The sequence below is a fragment of the Photinus pyralis genome, unplaced genomic scaffold (genome assembly GCF_008802855.1).
Source record: "Photinus pyralis isolate 1611_PpyrPB1 unplaced genomic scaffold, Ppyr1.3 Ppyr1.4_LG5, whole genome shotgun sequence".
NCBI lineage: Eukaryota > Metazoa > Arthropoda > Insecta > Coleoptera > Lampyridae > Photinus > Photinus pyralis.
The window spans coordinates 47137584-47159627 of NW_022170596.1; the positions used below are offsets into that span (position 1 = coordinate 47137584).

Genomic DNA, 22044 nt, shown 5'->3' on the forward strand with positions numbered 1-22044 from the left:
CGTAGCGCAGATGCTATATCGATACTCTACGACGGTAGTACGTGCGGGGAGTAGGTTCGAACCTTGATCTCTACGGGTTTTTTCTGAAAGATCCAAAAGTGGCATGTCCCCCCCACAACGACTGGATATGAACTGAGAAACAGTCGTCGATAACCATGTGGACGAGAGAGACCATGCAACGGCGACTGGAGGTAGATGCGTCGAAGAACGGGTGGGAAATCCATCCAATAGAAATCAAGGATTTGTCAGGACCATTGAGAACGAAGGAAAGGAGAAGGGGGTTGAACCAATAGGAATCGAGGATTTGTCAGGACCAATGAGAACGAAGGGGGTGGAACCAATAGGAATCGAGGATTCTCAAACGAGGGCGGGGAGCCAATCAGATTAAAGGAGTGGGAGATGGGCGGGGTATAAGCCAACCAATAGGAAGCCAGGGGGGCGGGGCTTAAAGGAGGAGGAGTGGGGGGTGCCCATGGTGGCCCCTTATTATCTACTTTGAAACTAATGAACAATTCCAAATAACCAAGAAATTGTCGTTTTAAACAATCCTGCCATCTTTTGTTCGCCATGGAAACCTAGATGTCTGCAATAAAAATATTTTAATTTATAAAATGCAATGTTACAAATAATATTTAATATAAAAATAACAAGTGAAAATCAAAATATAGGAAATTTATTTTACGCTCTAGTGGGTGATCCGTATGAAAAAATGTAGTTTATGGTCGTACAAGAAAAACCAAACACCCAGTATAATAACCGTGTATCGCGATGGATTCTGCATAAAAAAGTACTCTTAAGAAAGATTTTGCCAAAATCAACTATTTTAATAATAAGAGATATGGAACATTAAAGAAATCGACTAAATCCGAGAAACACTCCCTAGAGGCCAAACGATTAGATTTTGTTTGCGCCAGTGATTTTCCCCGTTAAAATTGAGAGCCAGGCACCTAGGTTCATGTTTAAATAAATGCACCTAACACCAAAAAATATAGCCCCAAAGCAGGGCCCCGGACTGGACCGAAAAAAAACCGAAACCGGTATTCTTCAAGACCGAAAACCGAACCTAAACCGTTAATTCCTTCAGAAATGGAAACTTATTGAATTAACACTATTAATTAACAAATTACGTTTTTATAATGAATTTTTTTAATGACATACTTACTAAAAGACTAGAACCGAAAAGAACCGTTATGGACCCAAAAAAATGCGCAGAACCGAAGCATTTTTTTTAGAACCGAAATCGGACCGGAACCATTATAAATATTTTCGCTTAAATATAAACAAAACCGGAACCGATATTTCATTTGGGTCAGGGTCCCTGACAGTTGCACTTAAAACATTAGTCATTTGGTAGCAATGAGAAAAATATTGAAAGTTATTTCTTGAGAAAATTTCAACATCATGTAGGTGATTATAGAACACCCTGTACATTGTGAAGTTAGTTACGTTACGAATTTAAGCTAGGTTAGGATGGTGAGTCGGTTTTTGGTTTTATCTTTTATGACTTTATGTTTTATGTAAACTTATGTAAAGGAGTGGAAATATATATAATCGACAATAAAGACGACTACAGCCATCAGAAGTGGGATAGTGGAAAACGTATTGTAAGTCCGGATTGTTAAAAATAAAAGGCCAAATTTAGGATGTTGGGTGATGAAAGTGTACACATGGCACGAGGCGGTGGCGATCCAGATACATCTGTGAACGAGGAGCAAGAGCGACAGAATCGACGGTTGGGATCTGAAGGGGTAATGATGACAGTCGAAGACATCATACAAGCAACGATACGAACATTGGAACTGTCTAGGAATCAACCTTCGCAGGAGCCACAGGCGAGAGGGACAGAACAGTTTATGACAGGTACTCGATTTAGTCATAAAGAAGTTGCAGCCTTACTACCGGAATTTAATGGAACAAGTAACGTAGAGACGTGGATACAACGGGTAGATGCGGTGATGAGGACTTATGGGGTACCAGAGGACATCATGACGTTAGTAGCAGTTGGAAAATTAAAGGATCAAGCACTACAATGGTATCATTCTAAGCTATCTTTTATAAATCTAAAATGGAATGCATTAAAACATGAGATGGAAAATATGTTTAAAAGTCGACCGGACCACATTCAGTTGATGCGGAAATTTGAGTCAAGGAGGTGGAAAAGATCGGAAAAGTTTTCGGTGTATTTCAATGACAAGGTCACATTGGGCAACGAACTGGAACTGTGTGAACGGGACATGATTGAATATGTAATTGACGGTTTCGATAATCAGGTGTTACAGGTGCAAGCACGTATGCATGACTTTAGACAATTAAATGAACTTTTAAGAATCATGAACAATGTAACTGATCGCGATCGCGGAAATGGAAATAGTACAGCGTCCGTACCACACGTCAATGAAGTAGTCCGTAATTCGCAAAATAGTAATACTACTCATTTTAGGAACCGGAATACAACTTCAACTCGAGACAACATGCCGCCAATGAGATGCTTCAATTGCAGCGAGGAAGGCCATAAAGCAGTTAGCTGTCCCAAACCAAGAAGAGAAAGGGGATCCTGTTTCCATTGTGGCAAAATGGGCCATAAACGACCAGATTGTCCGGACCACAAGAGATCTGTCCAGGGAGGCACCACTCATGTCCTCCATGATGAACTTAAGGTGAATGACTATGAATGTTCGGTAATTTTCGATTTGAATGATGTTGACTTTAGTTGTAGTTATAATTTAAGATCATTGCTAGATACAGGTAGTCCTATTAGTTTAATTAAGAGCAATTATGTACCTCCAAAATTTTATACACAAGATGCTTCACAGAGTGAGCACTTTTCGGGCATAAATAGGAGTATTCTAACAGTTCTGGGTATTTATGAAAAAGAGGTTCTCGTTGATGGGATAGCCGTTACAATCAAGTTTTATGTAGTCCCAAATGAGACCATGCAATACAGTGCAATTTTAGGTCGGGATTTTATTAGTAACCCTGATATTAAGGTAACCTTTGGTTCTAAAGTCTCAATTGTAAAGAATGACAATCAGTTTCGAGAAATATTAAACATTGATTATGTTCATAGTTCAGAGTTGGTTAAAGATGAGTTAAACATTAATGCGTCTTTAAGTTCAAATATCAAAGAAGCTGTGTATAACTGTTATGAGAGTAATTACGTAAATAACCTTCAACAACCGTCTCTTGAACACAACTTTGAAATGAAAATCAGCCTAAAACACGATCAACCCATTTCGTTTCGGCCTAGAAGATTATCTTATGTAGAAAAAATAGAACTTCAGAAGATTTTAGACAACTTATGTCAGGAAGGTATAATTAGACCTAGCTTATCGCCATACAGTAGCCCCATTGTCCTAGTAAGGAAGAAAACTGGTGATTATAGACTTTGTGTGGATTATCGCGAACTTAATAAAATTATCATCAAGGACAACTTTCCGACACCTTTAATTGATGACCAATTGGATCAACTTCAAGGAAAAAAAATATTCACGTCATTGGATTTAAGAAATGGATTCCACCATGTTAGAGTCGCCGAGACATCAGTACCGTACACATCTTTTACAACACCATTAGGCCAATTTGAATATTTGAGGGTACCTTTTGGATTAACTACTTCACCACGAGTCTTTCAAAGATTTATGTGTATGATTTTTGACACCTTAATTAGAGAACACAAAATCCTATTATATATAGATGATATTTTGGTTGCCACAGAAACATTAGATGAGCACCTTCACATTTTGGCCCTAGTTTTCAAACAAGCAGCACTTTACAGACTCGAGTTTCGTCTTGATAAATGTTTTTTCTTACAAAATGAAATTGTATATCTTGGTTACGAGGTTAGCGAGAAAGGCATACAGCCTAGTCCACAAAATATTGAAGCAATAATTAAGTATCCACCACCACAAAATATTAAGCAGTTACACGGGTTCTTAGGATTATCTAGTTATTTTCGACGATTTATAAAAAATCATTCTTTAATAGCAAAACCATTATATAACCTTTTGAGAAAAGGCGCTAAATTTAATTTTGGAGCTGCACAATTACAAGCTTTCGATACCTTACGAGGAGAATTGATATCACAACCCACTTTATGTATCTACAGTCCACATGCGAAGACAGAACTCCACTGTGACGCAAGTGCGTTAGGTTTTGGGTCCATTTTAATGCAGCAACAGAATGATAATAAGTTTCACCCAGTATGTTTCTATAGTCAGAGGACATCGGAAACGGAATCTAAATACCATAGCTATGAACTTGAATGTCTTGCAATTATATATTCATTGAAAAGGTTTCACATTTACTTGCACGGAATTCATTTCAAGATTATCACTGACTGCGACAGCTTTAGATTAACTCTTGCGAAAAAGGACATTGTCCCAAGAATAATGAGATGGACACTAATTCTACAAAATTACGATTACGAGATTGAACCCCGTTCAAATGTCAGAATGAAACATGTAGACGCCTTAAGCCGTACTCAGAATATTTTGGTATTAGAAGGAAACACTCTTGAGCAGACGTTAGCAGTGAAACAAACCATGGATTTGTCAATTGACCAAATTAAGAAGAAGTTGGAGAACTCTGAAGACAAATTCTACGAATTAAGAAATGGCCTAGTGTACAGGAAACGCAATAAAGATCTATTATTCTTTGTACCACACAGCATGATACCAGCAATTTTACAAACATACCATAACGAGATGGGACACGGTGGAATTGACAAGACGGAAGAATTAATAACCAGAACGTATTGGTTTCCGAAGATTAGACAAACAATTAAAAATCATATTAGTAATTGCATAAAATGTATTGAATATTCACCCCAAAGTGGTAAACAAGAAGGCGAATTACATAACATTCCAAAGGGTAAAAAACCGTTTGTATGTCTACACCTTGATCATTACGGTCCGTTAGAAAAGACAGCAAACACATACAGATATATATTTTTAGTAGTTGATGCATTTTCTAAATTTGTTAAGCTTTATCCCTGTAAAACCACAAATACCCAAGAAGTTATAAAACACTTAAAGAGATATTTCGCAAATTACAGTAAACCATATAAAATTGTGTCGGACCGAGGAACATGTTTTACGTCAAATGATTTTAAGGATTTTCTTAACAATAATGAAGTTCAACAAATACTTATCGCCACGGGAGCACCATGGGCGAATGGTCAAGTAGAGCGCATGAATAGAACCCTCACTCCTATATTAGCTAAAGTTAGCCGAGAAAAGAATACCTGGGATACGTCTTTAGGAGATGTAGAGTTTTACTTTAATAATACAATAAACCGAAGCATTGGGAATACTCCGTCACAACTAGTTTTTGGGATCGATCAGCGTGGGAAGGTCATAGACCACCTACGTGAATTTTTGGAAGAAGAGAATGACAATGAGGATCGGAACTTGGACGACATTAGGTCAAAGGCAAGTGACAACACGTTGGTAGTGCAACAACAAAACAAAATTCAGTATGATAAGAAGCACAAAATACCATCTAAGTATCAAGAAGGAGAATATGTTATGATAAAGAATGTAGATTCTACAATGGGAACAAATAGGAAATTACTACCGAAATATAGAGGCCCTTATATAATAAAATCTGTCTTATCAAATAATAGGTATGTCATCACAGATATTGACGGTTACCAAAATACACAAATCCCGTATGAAGGCATTGTCGATTCATCTCGTCTTCGACATTACTCACTAAACTTACGTAAAGAACTTGACTGTGACATTGACGATCGCTTTGAGATTGAGTACGAGTCTGACTAATTGTATTATTTGTAGTTTTAGTTTAGAATTTAACCTAGAAATTTGTTATGTGTTAAAGACAAGTACTTTATTTTATACTTAAAACTGCGTTTATGAGATAGTAAATAGGAAATCATGTTACGAATTTTGCTTTCAAATTTTTAGTTTTCTGTATGCACACGATCGAGGTCGATCGGTAAGTCAGGATGGACGAGCTGTAGGTGATTATAGAACACCCTGTACATTGTGAAGTTAGTTACGTTACGAATTTAAGCTAGGTTAGGATGGTGAGTCGGTTTTTGGTTTTATCTTTTATGACTTTATGTTTTATGTAAACTTATGTAAAGGAGTGGAAATATATATAATCGACAATAAAGACGACTACAATCAAGACAACTTCTGAATGCCTAATTAAAGATGTGGTTTCATAATTGAAAGCTTTTTAATATTGAAAGATACAGATCTTAAACAACCTCGATGATCGGCTGAACGCGAACATAATTTAGTGTTGGCCAGACCACCCTTTATACAAGGATCACCCTGTATCTCAATGGTTTCCTAACCTTAAAAATATATGTACACTAACCTAATTATAAGACAACAAATCTAATTAACGCAAATGTAATAGTAAATTAAAAATGACTTCAGCTTTGTATTTGGAACATTACTTGGATAGTGAGTGAATTTCTGAATAAAATGTTGTACTTAATATCGCTTTCAAGGTTTAGAACATTTGCCCATAGAACTGCAAAGAAATTTCACTCTAATGAGAGATTTGGATTCCCGCGCTCAAACTTTAATGAAAAATATCGACTCGTTAGCGGATACTTACCTAAAGAATCAAAAGAACCTCAATCAAGAACAGTGCAAGGAGCAGTTGGATAAAATACAAAGTTTGTTTAACAAAGCGAAAGTAAGTACCGGCCCCGTAGACGTAGAGAGAAATTACCGGCCACTTTTAGGAGTACGGCGATGATAAAGTGCAATTAGCGATACAAACCTACGAGCTTGTCGACAAACATATTAGAAGGTTAGATTCCGATCTCGCCCGATTCGAGTCGGAAATTCAAGATAAGGCTTTAAATTTGCGAAATACCGAAGAGAACTCTGTAGGCAAAAGTGAGTGTCCGGTTTCCCTTTAGTTTCGCTTTAATTCCTCCGTTGTAGAAGGACGTAAGAAGATCAAAGATGGCAAGGACAGTAAAAAGAAACGGTCCGGTAATTCCAGCGAGGAGGACTCGACGGGTACAGTGCGAGGCAGTAAAAAGAAAAAGCAGAAATGCACCACGAATACTAATAGCGCAGGGGGTACCGCGCTGAGCAATACGATCTCTGCATCAGGTGAGGGTTCGTATCATTCATCTTCATTTGTTTATCATTCATTTCATCGTCGCCATGAGAACAAGTTTGAGTTGTGTGACATTTCGAGCATTTTCAGTTGTCGACGCAGTTCTGCCAGGTTTAGCCGGAATAACGCATCCGAGCGACGTTTTGGATATGCCCGTCGATCCGAATGAGCCCACCTATTGCCTTTGCCATCAAGTTTCCTACGGTGAAATGATCGGGTGCGATAATCCAGATGTAAATTTAACAATACCGTGTGAACCCCCAGTATTATGTATTTTCATTTTTTAGTGCCCGATCGAATGGTTTCACTTTGCGTGCGTTGGACTTACAACGAAACCAAAAGGTAAATGGTACTGTCCGAAGTGTACACAGGATCGAAAGAAGAAGTAAATTGGTCGTTATTCTTTCACATGCCTAGTTTAAGAGAGTTTATAATTAGTATAGTTTACTTTTAAAGTTTTGTATTCTTATGGGAATGTACAGTGGTTTGTGGTACTCATTGTTTAGCTCTTATAAATAAATTATTGAACTAATACCTAATTATGTTTATTGTATGTAATGTTTAATTCATTCCCTTTCAAAACAGATAAACGAATCATGAGCATGAGATAGCTATTTTTGTCATCCAGTCCTATAGACGTACGAGTAATTATGCAGTGAATTTTCGTATGTTCGATGCATTAATATGCCTGACAGTTATGCACCCCACCTTACACACAAACTTGACAGCAGTGTAAACAAAAGAAGGCTCCTAATCCGCCATATTGGAATAATTCTAAACTTTCTTATGAAATGCTGCTTTTGTAGTTGAAGTCTAACAAATTCTTGATACTGATAGTGGATATTCTTTGCAATGATGAAAAGAACGGCGGTACTTAAAAAAATTGAAATATCGGTCTTAGTTTTTTAGGAAGATCAATGAATAGAAAAATCGTTTTTTGTAGATAACAGTCGTTGTAATGAGGGTAGAAAAACGTACAGCACCAATTTGGAAATCCGTCAGTATTTCCTACGGCGGTACTTAAAGATATTATTTCCATCTATTATGATAAGGCATATATTTTAAAAAATATGTTTCGGGATCTTCAGAAAAAAATGAAAACGCTAACGTAAGGATAGGCAACTCAAATTGCACTTATAACGCCTGAGGCGACAACTCATTACTTGAAAGGGAAAACAAAAAAACTATCTGGCATTACCCTATACATTGTTACGCCGTTCCTAATGATATGGATTAGGTAAATTACTATTTATTATTTATTTATTTGAATGCTGTTGATTTGTAAATCATAATGTCACATATTCCCAAGACGAAAAATGGATATCCTATTATAGGTACATTGGAAATAATTTTTTATTTCTAAAACCTTTTGCATCCCATCAGGATGCTTCAAGAAATAAAAAAAAAACCCTAGAATGAGGCTGTAATAATATTTCCCTTTGACGGGGCGGGGGGTACGTACAATACTAGTTTCCTCAGATAGTCCAGTATGCGAAGCAGTCAGAAGAACCGATTTCTGCATAATGTGGTGTAAACGATTTTAACGTTTTAAATGGTCCATTTGGGTTCAAATAACATGTATTTGAAGAGTGCACAACTTTTGGCAGCCAAAAAACCTCAAAACGTTCGGACTTTTTTCAGTTTTTCGCTTAAAACTCGAAAACGGTGCATATTTTATGAATAACACTTCTTTCGTAAATTAAAGAAAACAAAATCCTGCGTCGATCAAAAAAAAAACAAACAAAATCGGTCCAATAGAAAAATTTTGACAAGCGATCAAAAAATAGAAATGGAAATCAGAAACTGTTAAAGATATCTATATAGGAACATGTAATATCAAAATATGCCAATTTCGATTCTCTACCTCATACAATAGTAAGAACGTGGTCATTCCATTTAAAAAACTGAGTTTTTAGACTTTGAAATTTCTTAAATTTGAATCTCCATCATAGGTGTGGTTGTACGCAACTTAACCTTTTTTTAAGTGGACTAAAAGAAAGCCCTCTATGCACTGATAAAAATGGGTTGCCATGACTATAACCGTTTTCAAGTATCAATTATCAAGGTACCATCTGCATCCGCCATTTTTTTTCATCAAGTTAAAATAACTTAAAAACCATAAATGGCAGATATCGACATATGGGTATCAAATGAACTGAAATTTCACGTAGAATCCAAAAATCCAATAAAAAATAAGGGTTGCTATTTAAAATAACGAAGTTACTATCTACTTCCGGTAATTCCGGAAGTGCGGCCACTTTGAAAATATTTTACATCGATTCGGCCTTCAGAGTAACCCCTAGGTACAAATTTTCAAAAATCTACGTATCTTACTTTCCCAGAAACGTTTAACTAAAACTCCCAAAAAAACACCCTGTATAGGAAGCAGCTGCCCTGTGAGCCAGTGTGACGTCCTACATCAACAGCCATCATTAGTCTGGCGAAATGTAGAAATGCTAATAATATATGAAATTTAAAAAAATTCTGCATCGGCCGGGAATCGAACCGGGTAGATCTACTTTGAACCGAAAGACATTTTAGATCGGCGCCCATTGTACGCCTAGGGTCTTTTTTATGTCTTCTGACCCAAGTTCCATGAGTCCCTTTTCCTGTAGATCCTCGGGCAGGGTGGAAATGAGTCCCTTGCAAATGATTTTCCATTTCCAAGTTTGACCATTGTATGTACAGGGTGTTCCATTAATAATGGTCACAGGCGATATCTATGGAACCGTCAATTGCACAGCTTCGGGAAAAAAATTTTGTTAACAAAAGGGGCCGAGAGAAATCGCTGGAAATTATTTTCAATTTCTAGTTTCACCGCTAGAGAGCACACGATTCATGTTTAAATAGAAAAATGATTTTTATTCTAAAATATACCCAACAAGCATGCATAGCAATCTTGTATCAATTTTGCATCATTTCGATGCAGCTCATAAAATATGGGGAGTGGGGCCTGGGGGAAAGGGAACATCTCTTTAAGGAATTGAATGTAACTTCGGTGAGAAATGTAAGCCTAGTCTATGTTCAAGATTTGGTCGCTAAATGCGAAGAACCGGGATCTGTTATCAATAAAAAAAAGAAAGCAACCAAGATTGCTTAATGAAGCAGCTCTTTAGAGTCAACAAATGTCGGAAAAAACGTGCAAAAGGCAAAAATAGTGGACACATTTTTCAAGATCCACGAAACGCAAATTTTTGCATCTGGAGCAAATTTTTTACTTGTAAAAGATGAAAGGAATCACCGATTTTGGGAGGTTTGAGGAAATTAGAAGATTTTCTTCCACCCAGAGTGCGCACTTTAAAATTTTAAGAAAGTAGAGAGCGGCCTTTCCTCCGGTCTACATTTCTAACAGGCCGCAATTTTGGAGAAATTCAAGGATAGCTCAAAGAATATTTGTTGCATTCAGTGCGCATTTCGAATTCTTATTACTTTTGGAAAATATCTTGGTTTGCCATGGATCTTTAGTTATGTTATGCTTAAATCTGACGGTGTAAATGGCCATAGGCTCTCCTTGCGACCATGTAGGCCGTAGGGTGACATATTCTTCAATTGAATGCAGCTTGTTATTTTGGTTATTGTTGATTATATATACAGTGTGGAAAGTTAACAGCGGGACATATTGAAATAACATGGGAAAATACAATTTCGGCAATTCCTGCTCCCCATTTCATCCTACGGGAAAAATAAAAACATCCTCGGATAGATAATTGAAATATCCATCGGATGACATAAAAATACTCAACTGTGAGGTCTCATGCAAGTCTCAAAATTAAATTAAAAATCCTAAAAATTGATAAAAACTGGTTGGCCATGGAGTGACGTGTCGCATTTGCTAGGTACCTACTACAACAAATCGTCCCTTTGACTATCATCTCACTTCAACCACAAAAGGGTGAAATTATTACACTATATAAAATTGGCCTGTCATCAAACTTAACTGAAAATAAATCACGAACTACAATAATTCCTTCTGTACTGTAATTATTATTCATGTTGGCGTGTTTATTACAGATGACAGTTAAATCAAAGAATTAAGTAACAAATGCGGTAGGTAAATCATGGCCAACCAATTTTTTACTGCCTTTTTGGATTTATTTATTTAGCTTTTATACTTTTAAAAAAGGACCTAGGCACGCTTTTAACATCTGATGCCGATTTTAATTATTTATCCGAGGGTGTTTTTATTTTTTCTTTAAGTTAAAATGGGTAGCAGGAATTGCCGAAAATGTATTTTCCCATGCTATTTCCCAATGTCCCGCGTCAACTTGCCACACTGTATGTTGTGGATGTGGTTCACATCCCTATCTTGTAGCTAGTCTAGTCACCGTAGTTGTAAGGTCACTGTCACGTCTGTCAGTGGTGTAGTTTCCCAAAAAATTTTTTGTTAACCGTTTGGCATAAAAACACCGCAATTTAATTATTTATCCATTTGCCAAAATTGCCATAGTAAATCAAAGTATTTTTAACCGGCGAATTAGTGCGAATGATACAGCAAAACCTTTGTTTACATTCTTTATTATGATTAGTCATAACAAATTTAGGTTAAGTTGATTTGTCAGTTCCTAATCAAAATTGAAAACTGAATTTACACCCAAATTTCCGTTAATTAAAAAGATGAAAGTTAGCGTATCGACGATGGCCGATTACGTCTTTACATTAGACGTTTCGGAAGATTTAGAGCTAGAAAATTTCAAGGCGTTCTGCGAAGTGGAGTCCGGTTTCCCCTCGCACGAGATACTGATCAGCTTCAACGGAATGCCGCTACTAGACGAGAAGAAGTCGCTGAAGCAATACGGAATTCGAGACGGCGACATGGTGGCGATGCAGCACATGCTTAACACCGATTCGCAATCGAGCCTGGCGCAAAGTATGTATTTCGATCTTTAATTTTGAAACCGAGAGCTCAATTTGTAGCGCCAAGTTTTGACTTTAGCGGCATTCAGATTCCGAATACGTCGAGACGCGGCGTTGTCGGTCAGGCGACCGGACAAGCCCAACGGCCCGCCGAAGATGATCCGGTTTTGATCCGCGACATGTTCCTGGCAAATCCCGATCAACTTGCTTTGTTAAAACAAAACAATCCTAGGTTGGCAGATGCCTTACTCACCGGAAACATAGGTAGCAATTGTAAGTGTAGCTGCCCGTTTTAGTAGGTGGTTATTGTAGATACTTTCGCGAACGTCCTGCGAGAGCAAGTCCAGGCGAGACAGGACAGGGATCAGCAAAGACTTCGGATGATGAACGCCCATCCTTTCGATTCGGAAGCGCAAAGGCTAATTGCCGAGGAGATTCGACAGAAGAATATCGAGGCCAATATGGAAGCTGCCATGGAATACAATCCGGAAACTTTCGGCACGGTGACCATGCTGTACATCAACTGTAGAGTGAACGGTGTCCATGTAAAGGCGTTCATTGATTCTGGTAAGTGCTCATTGTACCTTTGATTTAGTGTCATTTTTTCTTTGAAGGTGCCCAAACGACGATAATGTCGAGCAGTTGTGCGGAACGTTGCAATATTATGCGATTAGTCGACACCCGATGGGCGGGAATTGCTAAAGGCGTGGGCGTACAAAGAATCATCGGACGAATCCACATGGTCCAAATACAAATTGCCGGCGATTATCTCACCACCAGCTTTTCCGTTTTAGAAGAGCAACCCATGGATATGCTACTAGGTTTAGATATGCTTAAAAGACATCAGGTCAGTTTGTCTCGTGCTGAGCGATTCGGTCAACTCTCTTTGCAGTGTTGCATCGATCTCAAACAAAACGTACTGAGAATAGGAACTACGGGTACCGAAACTCCATTTTTGTCCGAACGCGAATTACCGGAATGCGGCCGACTGAGCGGGCTATCGGAGGAGGATTTAGTACAACCGTCGTCGCGTAAACAATTTCAAGATAGAGACATGCAAGAGGCCATAAAAAATAGTAGAGAAACTTCCAGTAAGTTGCAAAGCGATAATCCACCCGTCCTGCTTAGCCCAGTTTCAGCTCGTCCCAGATCTGCACATTCCTCTCCCCCTTCCTCTCACAACAAATACCAGCACTCTCATTCCAGACCTGGGGGGTCCCAATCAAGACAGGTTTCGTCGTCTCGAAGCGAGAGTCCTTCATATAGCCGTCGCAAATAATTGCAATAAACAATTGATAGTGTAATTTTTTAAAAAATGTGCTTTTGTTCCAATTGGCATTTATGGAAACAGTTTCAAAAATTAACACATTTTTTTATTTATTGAAAAAGTTATAATTATGTGGTTAAAAAAAGCAGTACTTGATGCTTGAGTGAGAGTAAACTGAAAATTGCCCTGACTCCGTATAGAATATGGAAAAAAATCCACAAATTCGAATCAAGCTCCATAGAATATACAGGATGTGACATCAATATGTTGAAAAAGTTCAGAATATTTGAAAGATATGCCCCCATATCAAGACCCTCAATTTTGATTCTTTATAAGAATGTTGTTGGCTCCCAAAGTTTGCAATTTGCTGGCAATACTTCTGAAGAATATTTCAAAAAAGAGATTTCTAAGGTTTTCTATACCCAAAAAATGAATAAAACGTTTTCGCCGAGTTACTTTTAGTGAATTTTCCATGAATTGAGCAGTACTTCTTGAAAGGTCATATAACGGACTATTTATGTGTATAAAGGAAAAAAAGAAACATGCGCACACTTGATGTTTAAAATATGGGATATGTTTGCCTCCCACGATTTTCAAGCAGAAACTAAAAAAAATGTTGAGAAAATCGGGAAAAACATTCTACCAAAAATGTTTTAAGACAATTTTATATGGATTCCTATAATTTGAGAGATTTAAAGAAGGTTCATGAAGGCTTTAGATAATTATTTTTTTAAAAATATTTATTTATATTTAATATTTTAAAATTTAGCTACCTACCTTGAGCTAGATAGCTATTGCAAACACCTTTTTTGGGCATGTGCATGTCAAAATGTCGACGTTTTAGATCATTTTAAGCAACTTTTAAAGATTAAAATTGTTTCCCATCTGTATGTAGGTATGTACAGTGTGGTTCAAATGAGTGGCTAGTCATTGGGATCTCAGTAGCTGTGAAAAATACAAGGTACTCGACAATGTAGGTTAAATGGGGGCAAAGTTGTCCCGTTTCATGACAAAACACCCATTTTAAACTTTTAAAAATCTTTGAAAATAATTGAGATATCGTCGAAAAACTGAAAATCTCATGTTTCGTTGTCATTTTTCCTAGCTGAAATGGTGGGAAATGGATGGGTCCCGTTAGCACCTTCTATGAGCACTTTCTTTTCGGAAAGTCTGAATTTGTTATCAGAATTTCCATAACACGCTAGATGTTGAAGCTTCTGGCTAATACTTTCTTATGCACTTAATGACCTGTCACACTATACAGGGTGGGCCATTAGTGTGTGGGTGGAAGATTGTGGGTTTATTAACGCGCATACTTAAAAGTCATTGTCGGGTAATGTTGAAGGACCCTTCAGGCTACAATCTAAAAATATTTTCAACGAAATTGCAATTGCTATACAGGGTGATTTATATGAAAGTTTGTTTTTTTAATAGAACCCCCTATATAGTATTACATATTTGGATTCCTTGGTCAATTTTAGTGTAACTTTATGTATTACACATGATGTTGAAAATGGGTCGTTTAGCCGCAAGTCGTCGTTTTTTCAAAAAGTAGATGTTCAGTGAAAATTGAATATCGCAGTTAGAAGGCCGTGACTTTGCAGTGGCACATTTTCAAAATTTCAATCAAAGGTAACTTGATTTTTTTAAATGGAACTTTTTATCGCATCAAATGTAGGATTTTATTACCTTTTAAACAATATAAGCATGTTGATATTTATCTTTTACATATTTTTGTAATTTCTAATAATTCACAGTGTTTTTAGATTTCCAAAGCCTTTCAGTAATTAATAGGCCGTTAAAAATTATAAACAATTGAATTTATAAAAAATTTACTCCAAATAAAATAAAACAAAAACTTAAAAAAATCAAAATAAAAAGTTTAAATAATTATTTTGTCTTCTATTTTGAATTTCATTATTCAAAATAAAAGACCAGCAGGTTGGATGAAATTCAATATTTATTTTCTGTTATTCGCAGTAAGGCCGAAATCGATTGCGAATAACAGAAAATAAATATTGAATTTCTGCTGGTCTTTTATTTTAAATAATTATTTAAATAAATGTTCAAGACCACACCTCCCAGGAAATTGTTGATTCAGCCATTCTTTAACGTTTATAGCAAAATGAGGTAGGGCACCATCGTGCTGAAACCACATTTCTTCTACGATGTGCACCAGAACGTTTTGAAGGAGAGCAAAAAAAATAGTACCATTTTTCTAAGACAACAATCAACAACAGAATTGTAAATTCTAATCAACTGAACTGACAGATGATATTTCATTTTATTTTGTGTTAATATTTTCTAATATGGCTTTCGTGGCTTACTATTCAAATTGATTTATTTATAAGTTCACGCATTGGTTTAAATGCAAATTCATTATTTTATCTTTTAAAATGGGCTACGACAAACAAGAGTTTTTGTTTTGTTTTATTGGGGGTAAATATTTTATCATTTGAATTGGTGTTCTTAATTTTTAACAGCCTACTGATCACTGAGAGGCTTTAAAAATTGCAAAAACAATTATTAGAAATTGTTGAAAAAAATAGGTAAGAGATACATACCGGCATGCTTATATCGTTAGAAAGGTAATAAAATGTTACATTTCATGCAATAAAAAAACTTTGTAGTTCTATTTAAAAAAATCAAGTTCCCTCTGATTGAAATTTTGAAAATTGACCAAGGAATGTGTAATAATATACAGGGGGTTCCATTTAAAAAATGCAACTTTGATATAAATCACCCTGTATAACAATTGCAATTTCGGTGAAAATATTTTTGGGTTGTAGCCTTAGCAGTCCTTCAACATGACCAGACAATAAATTTTAAATGTAGGCGTTAATAAACCGGCAATCTTCCACCCACACACTAATTGTCCACTCACATTTTTTAATTCAATATGACGTCCATAAGAAATAAGGAAGTAGTAGCTTGAATAGATGATACTAATGGGAACCGTTCATTTCCGACCATTTAACCCATGAAAAATGTAAATTTGACATTTTCAGTTCTTCGGTGATATCTCAGTTATTTTCAAAGATTTGTCAAAAATTTCAAAAGCGTTTTTTAGTTACAAAAACTTTGTCACCTACACTGTATCTCTTCCCGTTACAGTGATCACAACGGTCAGTCACGAATTTGAACCACCCTGTACGTATATTGACAATTTTAACGGTTCAACCGTTTTAGTTCAAATTTTAAATATGTATTATTAGGCATACGGAAACGAAAAATAACGGACTGAATTTTTGAAAAAAATTTTTTGGACTTTTTTCAAATGGCAACATAGAGTTTTTGTTAAAATGTGTGAAGCGACTTTCTATATATTTCTGTGTACAATCTTCAAAAATTATGCTAGGTTTTATTACAAAAAAACGAAGAAAGGAAATGTCAAAATTAACTCATTTTTTTTGCCAAAACAGTCATTTTGATTTCGTTAAAATTTAGGCAGTTGTACATTAGTAGATATAAAGGAGCTAGGAAGCTGTTCTGCAATGAATTTACTTTAATTGCCTTTTTTTTTACTGAGGGTGGTTTTAGAAAATTCTTAATATTTCCTCGCCAGTAATGTGTCATTTTCCTGACTGTCATGTAAATAAGTATTACAGAACTTATACGAGAGTTTTAATTAGGTACTTATTGTATTTGTTGCTAAAAAATTGCTAAAATTCTGAACAAATTAAGACCACAACCATACATAACTCCCCAAACATCAGTTATACTCTATTCTTGAAGAAGGTAGCGGTAGAAAGCATAGCGAAGTTTTGACCTTCAGTGTGATTGGTTAAAACACGAGTGACGAATTTTGTAAGCTGGTAGTTTCTATTGCCAACTAAACTGTCGAACTGCCATTCGCTGTTAATGTCAAAGATCCTGAGCGTGAAATCGTTTGATTGATTTCTATATTTGCAGTGCTGGATACTTCTACTTAACAAAACTTTGGTGTTTTATGTTTTTCCTGTGTGTGCTTATCTTCAAGTACAGCGCCATCTACTATCTTATTATTGTTAACGCAGTACAGTCCGTCAATTATATTATTATTATTATTATTATAGTATTCAGATTATAGAGTGGGTAAGCCAAGTCGATAAATACCAGACTACTGGGTGTGCCGGATGGTCGAGCACCTACTGTATTTCTATTAGAATTTCCTAGGTAGACCTTGAGAAAATTCGAAGCAGATTCTAAGAAGGTTTGGAAAAAGTTCAATTGTGGTTTTTAAAAGATTACAATGTAAATTTTTAAGATTCCCAGACAACTTTTGAAAAGATTTCTAAATAGAGCTCTAGAATTAAGTCTAAGAAAAGCCTAATAATATTTTCATCGTCGTTTGTTTTTTTTTAATTATAACAAAACAAATTTAGGTTCAATTGTTGTTAGAAAACATGCTCTTTTGTTTGTGTTATAGACCTAGAGTGTAGCTATATTTATAGATATAGAAGGATCGTTATACCATTAACAAATAGCTATATGACTCAGATAACATAGCAAGACTTCACCCTCTTTAGTAGGGTAGATCAAGAAAATGTGTTTGATTTTTACTTAAATTGTATCTCTCAACACTGAAAATTTTACACCTGATACCATTGATGTATCCCTTTCGATTAACCACAGGATTCGACTTATTAAGTTATTAACACAGACCAATTATTCCAGATGCAACAAATAGCAACACGGCGACATCCTCATCGCCGTCGGTCATTCTGAGCAACGACAAATTCACGGAAGCCGACGTGGCGGAGCTGGTCGCTTTGAAGTTCACGCGCGAGCAGGCCATATTCGAATTAAGACGTTTCAACGGTGATAAAACGCAAGCGATCGCGGCGCTATTTGCGAAATCGCTCAAATTTTAACGACGGTGACTGGATTTTTTTATATAAGTGCTAGCAATGGTGTTATCGCGCAATATTATAAATCGAGACAATTTTCATTTTTATATAATATGATTATATAATCAGTAATTAAAATATGCACGACAGAAGTCATTTATTATTATGGTTTGAAAAACTCCTAACAGAAATCGCGCACCGACGCTTCGGTTACCTATACATTTTTTGTGCTTTAGGATCTAGGTATCTTCCTTGTAATGAGCCAAAGTTGGTGTGCATTTCATTTTTTAATATCTTGATTACATGGGCAGCATTTTATTTTGTAAGTCTTAAATATGGTATGCAATCAATGAGTGGATCTTTTACTACGATACATGATTATTGTATTTAGGGCATCAAATGTTGTAACTGAATTGTTTTCATAGTTTTTAACAAAAAGGAATAAAAAATTCTGTGTTATTTCTTTTTCCCTAAGCCATTATTCACAATGACAGAAAACGGACTTCCTGTAATGGTCTGTAATGCATACGAGTGTCGGTCTCTGTTGCACCAAGCAGAAAGTGTTCTAGTTTGCGGCAGTTATACCTACATTTCCCTAGGCGACATGCTTTTACGACCTCCCAATTAGATAGCTTTGCTAAAGTACGTCTAGAATAAACACCTCTATACCAAATGCTAAACCTTAACTTACGGAATACAAAGTCAACTTCCTCCTTGGAGACCCTGTTATTCCAGGACAGGGGACGTATACAAAGACCAGATCAAAAAGGGTCTGGATAACCATCTACTTCCCCATATTGAAGATTCAACAATGATATTTATTAAGAAGTAGACATAGGGATTTGAGTGTATTGTTTTTCCCTCCTCTGTAGAGCGCCTAATTTTATGCAACCAAAATAATTACAGACCTCCGTATTTTCGTTCATGTGCGCTGTATTCACCTGAAGAAAAAGTTGATATTGTCAATTGGTTAATAGAGTCGGTAACATTTTAAGGAGCGTAAGAGGCTGTCAATTCAAAGCAACAATATTCCAATTAATTAATATGACAGTCACATCTTTATTTGTATTTAGAGGTTATTTTGGTTGCATAAAATTAGGCGTCCTTCAGAAGGTTTGTACCACTTACATCCATGTATACTTCTTAATAAATATCACTGTATATGCCTATACCACTGATCATAATCCAAGGGAGGAATCGAAGAGTTGAAACCATTCTGAAAGACGCAAAACAAGGCCGCTGCTTTAGATAAATGGGAGGTTGGAATGGCGTTGTATGGGAAGGAAGCATTATAAATTGGACTGGGCACAAAAACAGAGGAGGTAGATTGATAGAACTTTGTGGGAAAAAGTCACTTGTGGCGGAAGTTAAAATATGACTATAGAGCTAAAAATATAAGGGAATGGGGCTTGGAGAGGTCAGAGGTTAAAAGGTAAAGGATATACACTGCCTTTTTTTGATTTCAAACAGTTCCAAGATTGGGCTACTAGTTCAAAAGTTACAGCCCTTTGAATTTTTTTTCAAATTGGTTTCTGGTCTATAACTTTTAATTGAGAAGTCTGATCGAAAAAGTACGAATTGATTTGGATTCTACGCACCCAAATTAATAAGAAAAAGTATTTTCCCGAGAAATTTTGGTGTAGTCGATTTTTGGTAAAAAAGGAAGGTTATACACTGCCTTTTTTTGAGCCCCGAAAAAAAAATTGTCTCAGATCGACCCGGAAAAAAAATTTTCTTATAGAATGTGGCCTGTAGAATCCATAATTTCAAACAGTTCCAAGATTGGGCTACTAGTTCAAAAGTTACAGCCCTTTGAATTTTCTTTCGAAATTGGTTTCTAGTCTATAACTTTTGATTGAGAAGTCTGATCGAAAAAGTACGAATTGTTTTGGATTCTACGCACCAAAATTAATAAGAAAAAGTGTTTTCCCGAGAAATTTTGGTGCAGTCGATTTTTGGTAAAAAAGGAAGGTTATACACTGCCTTTTTTTGAGCCCCGAAAAAAAAATTGTCTCAGATCGACCCGGAAAAAAATTTTTCTTATAGAATGTGGCCTGTAGAATCCATAATTTCAAACAGTTCCAAGATTGGGCTACTAGTTCAAAAGTTACAGCCCTTTGAATTTTTTTCCAAATTGGTTTCTAGTCTATAACTTTTGATTGAGAAGTCTGATCGAAAAAGTACGAATTGATTTGGATTCTACGCACCCAAATTAATAAGAAAAAGTGTTTTCCCGAGAAATTTTGGTGTAGTCGATTTTTGGTAAAAAAGGAAGGTTATACACTGCCTTTTTTTGAGCCCCGAAAAAAAAATTGTCTCAGATCGACCCGGAAAAAAATTTTCTTATAGAATGTGGCCTGTAGAATCCATAATTTCAAACAGTTCCAAGATTGGGCTACTAGTTCAAAAGTTACAGCCCTTTGAATTTTCTTTCGAAATTGGTTTCTAGTCTATAACTTTTGATTGAGAAGTCTGATCGAAAAAGTACGAATTGATTTGGATTCTACGCACCAAAATTAATAAGAAAAAGTGTTTTCCCGAGAAATTTTGGTGTAGTCGATTTTTGGTAAAAAAGGAAGGTTATACACTGCCTTTTTTTGAGCCCCGAAAAAAAATTGTCTCAGATCGACCCGGAAAAAATTTTTCTTATAGAATGTGGCCTGTAGAATCCATAATTTCAAACAGTTCCAAGATTGGGCTACTAGTTCAAAAGTTACAGCCCTTTGAATTTTTTTTCGAAATTGGTTTCTAGTCTATCACTTTTGATTGAGAAGTCTGATCGAAAAAGTACGAATTGTTTTGGATTCTACGCACCAAAATTAATAAGAAAAAGTGTTTCCCCGAGAAATTTTGGTGTAGTCGATTTTTGGTAAAAAAGGAAGGTTATACACTGCCTTTTTTTGAGCCCCGAAAAAAAAATTGTCTCAGATCGACCCGGAAAATTGATGATTTTTTCGTCGCTTTTATGAATTTCCTAGGCTAAGAGGTACACCTAGGCTAACTTCTGAGTATCTATCTTGTATGAAATTTCCCGAGAACTATTTTCAGCTAAAAGTATTTCATATAGACCTCATAGATCGCGAGATATCAGCCAAAAACAGCGAAAACACGGTTTTTGGGGGATGGTGGGGTGGCTGGAGCCTTTAGCACAGGGTCTGGAGGGTGGGATTTTTAATATGTTATTTTTGACACCTAACTGAACATATTCCGCAATTTTTTTCTTTTCCACCTCAAAATGTCCAGTTTGCCAATTTTACAGTCTCTATCGCCTAGACTAAGAATGAAAATGACACGAAAGTTTAGATAGACCGATCTATGGAGAGGGAATGGGAAAATATAAACTAGAGCTACAGAAGGTGGCGGAAGAAGACAAACAACACAAGAAAGAATCCATTGGTGATGTCAAAACTTTACATACAGAACGGAGTATGTAAAGTTGCCTATTGTCATTTGTCAAATTTAGCCATTTATAATATTAATTTTTCTATTTCTGTGACGTGTGGAAATATTTTCTGTATAAACCCCACCAATAAATATTATTATTATTTCGATTTTTAAATGTTCTTATTTTGTGCTCGATTATAGGTAATTTAATGCACATTTTCTATCTATATAAAACAAGCGGCAGAGCGTAGGATATTTGGATTAGTGTTATATATTGACCTAATTATAATAATTTAAAAAAAAAAATTTTCTGTGCTAACATGTTACCTATACGCCATTGAAATGAGAAAAAAATATCTATCAAATGAGGCTAACGAAAGTGTGCTTTGCTATGTAAAAATTCAATTGTTTTTCGTTATTCGGTTGTTTTCTATAATAAAAACAATGGAATGCTGCCTTATTATGTGAAAAAAATTTCGCAATCCTTGCAACCATCGGAAACTGAAAAAATTCCGACTTTTGTAGATATCCTGACAAAAAACGAAATTTTGCAAAATCGTTTTTATTTTTTACCGAAGTTATTTAATAAGACATTTAAAAATA

At 35.9% G+C, this 22044-nt stretch overlaps 2 protein-coding genes across 4 annotated transcripts; both read left to right on the forward strand.

Moving 5' to 3' along the window:
• Window positions 1-6304: 6304 nt before the first annotated feature.
• On the forward strand, window positions 6305-7635 carry LOC116170863 (inhibitor of growth protein 5-like). 2 transcript variants are annotated; one of them, XM_031487399.1, is made up of 6 exons: window positions 6305-6434; window positions 6482-6672; window positions 6722-6878; window positions 6927-7106; window positions 7198-7340; window positions 7395-7635. In XM_031487399.1, the coding sequence occupies exons 1-6, from the start codon at window positions 6398-6400 to the stop codon at window positions 7494-7496; spliced, it is 810 nt and encodes a 269-aa protein (XP_031343259.1). In that variant the 5' UTR covers window positions 6305-6397; the 3' UTR covers window positions 7497-7635. The 2 variants fall into 2 exon arrangements, with proteins under 2 accessions (XP_031343259.1, XP_031343260.1); XM_031487400.1 differs by having other exon boundaries at window positions 6306-6434; window positions 6927-7100.
• A 3811-nt stretch (window positions 7636-11446) lies between these two features.
• LOC116171737 (protein DDI1 homolog 2-like) lies at window positions 11447-18516 on the forward strand. Of its 2 annotated transcripts, none has more exons than XM_031488717.1 (6): window positions 11447-11974; window positions 12022-12225; window positions 12274-12528; window positions 12576-12808; window positions 12854-13052; window positions 17885-18516. In XM_031488717.1, the coding sequence occupies exons 1-6, from the start codon at window positions 11722-11724 to the stop codon at window positions 18079-18081; spliced, it is 1341 nt and encodes a 446-aa protein (XP_031344577.1). In that variant the 5' UTR covers window positions 11447-11721; the 3' UTR covers window positions 18082-18516. The 2 variants fall into 2 exon arrangements, with proteins under 2 accessions (XP_031344577.1, XP_031344578.1); XM_031488718.1 differs by lacking the exon at window positions 17885-18516 and adding an exon at window positions 13101-13325.
• Window positions 18517-22044: the final 3528 nt, after the last annotated feature.

Bases quoted from the DNA above. Each gene is read 5' to 3' on its own strand.
- LOC116170863 (XM_031487399.1), top strand. From the start codon at position 6,398: ATGACTTCAGCTTTGTATTTGGAACATTACTTGGATA. The intron at 6,435-6,481 runs GTGAGTGAATTT...ATCGCTTTCAAG, and splicing joins TTTGGAACATTACTTGGATA to GTTTAGAACATTTGCCCATA. The intron at 6,673-6,721 runs GTAAGTACCGGC...GGCCACTTTTAG, and splicing joins GTTTGTTTAACAAAGCGAAA to GAGTACGGCGATGATAAAGT.
- LOC116171737 (XM_031488717.1), top strand. From the start codon at position 11,722: ATGAAAGTTAGCGTATCGACGATGGCCGATTACGTCTTTACATTAGAC. The intron at 11,975-12,021 runs GTATGTATTTCG...CTCAATTTGTAG, and splicing joins GCAATCGAGCCTGGCGCAAA to CGCCAAGTTTTGACTTTAGC. The intron at 12,809-12,853 runs GTCAGTTTGTCT...CTCTCTTTGCAG, and splicing joins ATATGCTTAAAAGACATCAG to TGTTGCATCGATCTCAAACA.